This window comes from Corticium candelabrum, chromosome 2 (assembly GCF_963422355.1).
Source record: "Corticium candelabrum chromosome 2, ooCorCand1.1, whole genome shotgun sequence".
In the NCBI taxonomy this organism is placed as follows: domain Eukaryota; kingdom Metazoa; phylum Porifera; class Homoscleromorpha; order Homosclerophorida; family Plakinidae; genus Corticium; species Corticium candelabrum.
Window position 1 is genome coordinate 3507545 of NC_085086.1, and position 7500 is coordinate 3515044.

General features: G+C 41.0%; 1 protein-coding gene across 1 annotated transcript in view; it reads right to left on the reverse strand.

Annotated features, from left to right (window-relative positions):
- Nucleotides 1–7500, reverse strand: part of LOC134198440 (spectrin beta chain, non-erythrocytic 1-like) — a 65723-nt gene that overhangs the window by 56725 nt on the left and 1498 nt on the right. The window contains exons 4-7 of the mRNA XM_062667848.1: nt 7180–7247; nt 5105–5218; nt 4500–4567; nt 1–46 (exon numbers count right to left, since the gene is read on the reverse strand). The exon at nt 1–46 is cut by the window's left edge and continues 151 nt beyond it. Coding sequence (XP_062523832.1) covers nt 1–46; nt 4500–4567; nt 5105–5218; nt 7180–7247 — 296 coding nt within the window. The remainder of the gene's footprint in view (nt 47–4499; nt 4568–5104; nt 5219–7179; nt 7248–7500) is intronic.

The window sequence follows — 7500 nt, forward strand, 5'->3', positions numbered from 1 at the left end:
AGATGACCAGCTGCTGTTGAAATTCTGTACATTGACTGCGGGATAGCTAACAGAGAAAAACAATGCATGTGACAAACAACAATTACTGACATGCTGACAGATACCCATTGATTAATAAGCAAGCACACACACACACGCGCACACACACACACACACACACACACACACACACACACACACACATGCATGCACACACATGCACACACGCACGCATGCACACATGCATGCACACACACACACACACACACACACACACACACACACACACACACACACACACACACACACACACACACAGTGACACAAATACACACTTACTACCCTACCCACACTGGTTATTAACATTAAAAGCAGCGTTGCACTGATCAATCTACTATTGGTTACCAGCCGATATAGGCACAGTGATATTATCAACCGGGAAATCTTGAGTTGATGCTAGCTGATAACATGCCGAGCAAGTCTGTAGTGCAGTGGTCACATGTTAGTAGAGTGGATGGCGGCTGACAAGACAAAAAGTCTCCCATATGGGATTATTTCAAGGTAGCTGTGAGAACACAAAATTTGCCCACTGCAAGGTTTGCATGTCACTGATATTACAAAGTGGCCAATAAAAACCTTCAACACAAGTCTCATGCATCACCAAAGAACTCGAAATTAGGATCCAAATGTGTCATATGGGAAAGCCATCAAAGAGAAGACCAAGGCTAAATACCAATAAACAGACAGACAGACAGACAGACAGACAGACAGACAGACTGCTATACTTGAACTCTTACTCTACCAATAACAATCGCTAACTTTACGCATGCATAACAATAACAGTCAATGAACAAAATGTTGAACGTCTTTATCATGCAGAAAATCATCAAAATTGCACTTAGACAACTTAGACAACTCTTTAAAAATCATACGAGAGTTGCAAGACTGTACAACTAAAGACAGTTCCTTTCTCCATCTATCTCTAAAGTCTGTTTCATTGCTTTTTCCATTTGCATCTTTTGAAATTTTGGAGATCCTATCGAGATAGTCTTCAGCCATAGGGCCCCAAAAGCCAAAGTGTTCAAAAACCAGTGGAATACATGTTGTATCAGATCCTGCTATAGACAGCTGTTGACCATATTTTGTCATGCTGCGTTTTTCTCTCAACTCACCTGCATAACCTGATATTTTGGCAGCTGATTGCACGATGTCACAAGAATGTGGATAAGCAAGTGAAATATCCAGGTCTCTGTCAAGTGTCCAGTGAGATCATATGTTGTTATATCCGGCCTGTTGTCAGAGTCAGTATACCTATTTCTTGGCTCAACTTGATGAGGAATATTTAACTCGTCTAAACATTTAGCCCAAGTTGACATAATTGTATTGCGCTGCCATACTAGGCCACCGCCAAACTTACAGGTCAATAGATGATAACCATGTTCATCAAGGCTTGTACCACAATCACACTTGGTAACAATCTGGGAATATGTACAGACAGACAGACAGACAGACAGACAGACAGACAGATATCATCTTAGTTGTAAACATAGAGGAGGCCATATATGGCAGCATGATTCTGTTGTGAGTGGATGGTCTGAATGCTTGTGTGAAGCAGGTCTGCACCACAGAAAAAGAACCAAGAGATACACATCCAAACAATGATTGCGGACCCAATATTGTGGTGTTTGACACTGATGAGGGATTGAACATTGATTTACATGTTGCCTTCAATCATCCGTGGAGCTCTAAAGTCTTATCAAAATCAGCAGCAGAAGAAGATGGATTTCCAGCTTCAGCAAGGGAGGAGCGAAAGAGGAAGAAATATGCTAAGCTACCCTTGTCTGGTGGAGGTACGAACAGCCCAACACTCATCCCGTTAGTCTTTTTTGAACATTTTAGGAGATGGGGCAAGAAGCAGAAAGATACCTGAATACTCTTGCGTCCAGAGCAAGGGACTGTGAAGGAAAGAGAAGCCATTCTGAGTTTGTCTGTTACTGGAGGAAATGTATAACTGTAATTGTGCAGAAAGCTAATGCCAGAGTCAAACTAGGAAAATTGAAGAGGATAACAGGTGTCAGGAGGTCGGGGAGATGAGGTTTATGGGTGAAGACCTGGATGTACAATGCATTGTTCACTAATTCATTAATTACATATACAGTTTAGTTGTAGTTTAAGGTAGTTAATTAAGACTCTTTGCGTTTGATGTATATGACATAGGTGGTTTTAGTCTTTTTTAAGTTTGAGACAAAGACATTGTCACAAGGATCAATGTATATTTTAGTGTTTGTAATTGTGGTTACTATGTATTGAAATAAATGAAGACAGACAGACAGACAGACAGACAAACAGACAGACAGACAAACAGACAGACAGACAGGCAGATAGACAGACAGATGGAGCCACTGGACACTTATGTAGTCGGTGGTGCTGTTCTTGCTGTAGCTATGATATATAAAATAGATGCATTTTTGAGACACACAAACAGACAGAGAGACAGAAACCATCTCCTTGCTCTTCTTTGGATTCTGATGTTATCATTTCTTATGACTTGCTTATCTTGTACCTAGCTCTAGTGTCTAGACTTGTGCAGTTTGCAAGTTTTAAGTTGTTTAGTGTTGGACTTTAGCTACATGCTTTTTTGCAATGATGTATCAGTAGTTGACTGTTTCATGTTTGAAATAAGTATTGACAGACAGACAGACAGACAGCAAGACTGACAAACTGAAAGACAAACAGACAAATAAATTATTCTCATACAGATTCTACTTGTACATATGCTAGAACCAGCCCTTGCAAACAACAAAGTCATTAACTAACAGACAGACAGACAGACAAACAGACAGCTGCACGACTGAGATCTGTCCGGGGCAAGAGTGCAAGTGCCTGGTTGTCTGCCTTACCAACCGATCAAGAGTTCGCACTCTGTACTTACGATCTTCGTTTGGCAACTCTTTTTTGTCTGGGGATGCCCATTCCTCCATCTGATTGGTCTGGATCATGTAACTGTGGCGCTCAGCTGGACAACAGTGGTTATCACCTGCTGACCTGCAAAACAGGCGGTGGGGTCCAGTTTGGTCCCATGACACTATTGCTGCTACTTGGGAAAATTGCCTTCGAGACGTACATGAACACTTCAAGCGAGAACCAAGACATCTTCATTCTAGCTCTGATTGTAGACCCGATCTTGCGGTGTTTAACTCAGCTTCAGGGGCTAATGTCAAATTAGATATTGCACTAGCTCACCCTTGGAGCTCAGATACCTTCCCCAAGTCAGCTGAGATTGATGGACCACAGCACCTAAGCAAGAAGAAGAGAGAAAGCACTCCAGATACAAAAAGAGAGACTTCCTGGTAGCATGTCTGTTTCTCTGATTCCTTTGGTCTTGGAGCACTACGGAAGATGGGGCAAAGAGGCATGGAAGTTCCTTCAAACTTTGGCAGACCAGTCGTCAAATGAATTTGGTCAACCCAATCCTCCGGAATTCTTAGATTTTTGGAGGAAAGATTTGCAATCCAGCTGCTAAGATGTAATGTCAGCGTCGTCATCAGAAGAAAAGCATCGGCGCTCTGTGCAACTGAAGCATTTAAGCTGGACTCTAGCAGCACCCATTTTTCAACCTTTAGTTGGCTAAAATCTGAGTAGTAGCATAAATTTTTAGCTGCTATGTGTACACATGTGTATTTTCATGTAGCTTGCAAACTTTACTTTTTTGCCTTTTGCTGATACATATTATAGTTTGATGTTTGAAATATATGTATTGACAAACAGACAGACAGACAGACAGACACTATATACTTCCGTACAACTGCGTATGGGCGTAACTGCAGTCCCCGCCAATATAGCTACAGGCTATGGCACAGATTACATATCCATACTCGACGTCCACAACCTAGGCTACCAACTACATCTAACAGCAACTAACACTAAGCAACAACTGCAAACTACATTAATAGTTTCTTCACTGCACACGCCATTCATACGTCTCAACACTCCCATGCATAACACAACGATGAGTCAACTGAAACAACGTGCTCACAAACTGCACGTCAAAGTAGAAAGAGCTCCGTCTAAGACACTCCTATCAAGGACCATCCACTCCCCAAAGCACCATGAAGATCAAAAAACCAGGTGCAAAACTTCTGACAAGTTCAAAAGGGCCACGATGGTCTCTGGTATGCAAACTGAGGCCACAGTCATGACTTCCGAGAACAGACAGACAGACAGACAGACAGATAAAGACATACATACATACATACATACATACAGACATACATACATACATACAGACAGACAGCAGACACCATTCAGCAACCAGTTTTTCAGCCATTGACTATAGGACTTCAGTTTTAGTTTAAGTTAGATTTCTTTAGTGGTTGCATTCTATCTTAGCTTTAGGTCGTATTGTTTTAATTTGGATTACTTATTACTTGTGGACTCGTAAATTTTGTGATTTAGCAGCGATGTATGATAGTTTGACGCTGGAAAATATATAAAGACAGACAGACAGACAGACAGCTTACCCAGCTGTTTTCCTTTGACACCAGAGAAGCAGTGCTTCCTTTGCAGATTTTACTTCTCTTGATTCATCCTCAAAAATAATAACAACATTAAACCTTTCACAACATTTAAACAGTCAAGCAAGTAGAAAAACAATTAACACCACAACAATAAACAAATGAACTCATAAGTAAATGATTCCAGACAGAGATATAAAAAAGGACAAAAAGCATACAAACAATCAGAAAGGCAAACACGTGGGGAACTTGGCAAGCACTAAAATAAATGGTAGTAACATTGCCAGGCACGTAAGCAAATAGCAAAGCACCAAAGCAGAAAGAAAGGTCAGCAACGACGTCAGGAGCATCCAGAAAAGAAGTCTGAGAATAACACAAAAGAAATAATAAGCAAGTACATAAACAGGCAACAGGTAAAGACTCAAATATTGAAATAAAGCTAGCGAATTGAACCAGACCACCACAAGTGTGAGAACTCAAATAAAAGACACAAGAAAAATGCAGATAGAGAGCAAGGAAAAGGAAACACAATGTATACTAAGTTGGCTGCCACAATTGCAGCAGAGAGTACAGCTAACGAACAAGCGAATGCATAAAACAATGATCGTTACCTCCCATGAGATGTCTTGAATCTGAAATCGAAGAATTATTGTCCACAGCAGACCGAGAATCAAACGTTGATTGCCATCGACAATATCTGCAGCTCCGATGCTCTCCAGCTTTACCTAAAACAATTCAACAAACTGAAAGCTTCGTATGCACAGAGTAAGTTACAGTAATGGCATGTTGCTAGTAAAGCTTCAAACCACTACCGCTACCTAAAATATAGAAACCTAATCTTCTATACAGTATTGGAGTCATCAAAACGTGGTCAACAATAATGCGCAAGTTGAAAAATGTCAGAATTTCTGCAGGTGCAAATTTAGCAAACAGTCACTGTGGAAAGAACCAATTAGCACTAATTAAAGAACTACAAGGTGTGAAAATCTTAGAGCCCTGGCCAAAGTAGGGGCTGAGAGCTTACTTGAGCCCTGGAGTAATAATCAAGCGAGTACCGTAAAGTGTCAGAAAGGTAGCCTTCAACACTGAGACCTTACCATCTCGGTGCATGCACAGTCAGCATGCCATCATATGCAAAACAGTAGAACTTTCTAAAATAATTCAAGAACCTACAACAAAGCACTACAGTAACTTGCATGGTGTGACAAAACACTGTAAATCTAGAAATTTTCGTACTCATAAATTTTCGTACTTTTTCTCATGAACTGTAGTTCGTACACATGTTGTTTTCATATGGGACATCGGTACTGTACTGCAACTGAATTCAAGTGCGTCTATCTAAAATTTTAGTATTCATGTTATTTAGTACAACCAGGTATCTGTACAAAAATAACTAAAATTTCATGAGTACAAAAATTCCTGGATTTACAGTGTATTACAGAAGAAAAACTGAAGGCATTTATAGATGATGAAAAAGACAGCTGTGAAAGCCTTTGACAAGACTTAAGCCTAAGCAGCAAGTGTAAGTACAAAAACGTAAAAAACTTGGACGTGAAATTGTGACATAGTAGTGTGTGTTAGTGAGTAGGTAATACTCACAGGTATAGGTGTATACTTTGTGATCATGGAATTTCATATACTATTGCTATGCAGCTATGATAACAAGTTATCCCCACCTGATACGGCACGACCTTATGCATCGAGACAAAAGACAGTCTGCTAAACCTTGAGCTATACGAACATGCCCTTCTATATGGGGTAATACGGCAATGTACTCAACAAAGTGTCGATTTACTGGGGCATGTTCTTTCCAAAAACATGTCATTACCTGTGGCCCGGATATGTGCATTAAGATTATAGTGGTCGTCTGGCCGACAACCGTACGACCGTGTTTATACTCGATTAGCACATATGCAAATAAAGCTATTCCGACCATAGACGAGAAGTGGTGTCATCATAAGGCTCCACCTCTCTTGTTTGATAGCTGCTAACAAGAATTCGGCCATCGGGCGTCCATTCTGTACATGGTGTTGAGTCTTTTGCTTCACATAAGGGCTTAGCGCATAGAAACAACACCTAGTCTACATTTGCAAGTGCATGGTTTCCCACCAACAACCAGACGTCTAGAGAGCAAAGGTGCTGGATTCAGGCGCCATGCGGTACGTGTAGCTATACCTGACTTGTAACGTTTTGCTTGTTCCATAGTGTTTCTGCATAGTGGCTCTGCAGTCTGACAGCTTGAATTTCAGTGTGCGTGGCTGAGCGGCCGCGGTGTTGTGCAAAAATCACCATAGTGCCGTCTTCATCAAAAATTTGGCGCTCAATCGACAAGAATTTGCGAAGAGAAACATGCATTGTCCATGACAGCGTGTCTGTTTGTTGGACAACGCAACTGACCTGTAAGTACGAAAGTCTGGAGACGCTTTGCACTTTGTTTTAGCTAAACGAATGCATTGGAAACTTCAGCTGAGACAAGTGGGTTAGGCTAAAACCTCAGTATGCAAATCATTATCACGTGACGAGATCTGTAATTACATACACCTGCTACGAGTTTAGCACTGTAATGTGCTTCTCTATTCATTTAAATTTGTCAATGCAGTGCACACAAATGGTAAAAAATTATGGGTGTCATGTGGCAACAGCTATGAAGCTCATTATATAAACTGCACTTGCCTAACATGCTTACCTTCTGACTCAGGAAATCTAGAGCTTTTTGAACATTTTCAAGCTTGTGCACACGAAGAGACCCGGTGTCTGTCACACGACCAAGTTAGAAACACAAGCATTGACATCAGTTTATGCATATGTGTTTCCACAGGTTTGTCCATCAGTTTGTCTTTCGATCTCTTTGTACATACACTTGTCCATCTGTCTGTCTGTCTGTCAATGTGCCTGTCTGCCTGCCTGTCTGTCAGTTTGTCCATGTGTCTGTCTGCGAGTATGCCTGTCTGTCAGTCCGTATGTATGTATGTGTGTATATGTATGTCTGTCTGTCTGCCTGTCAGTA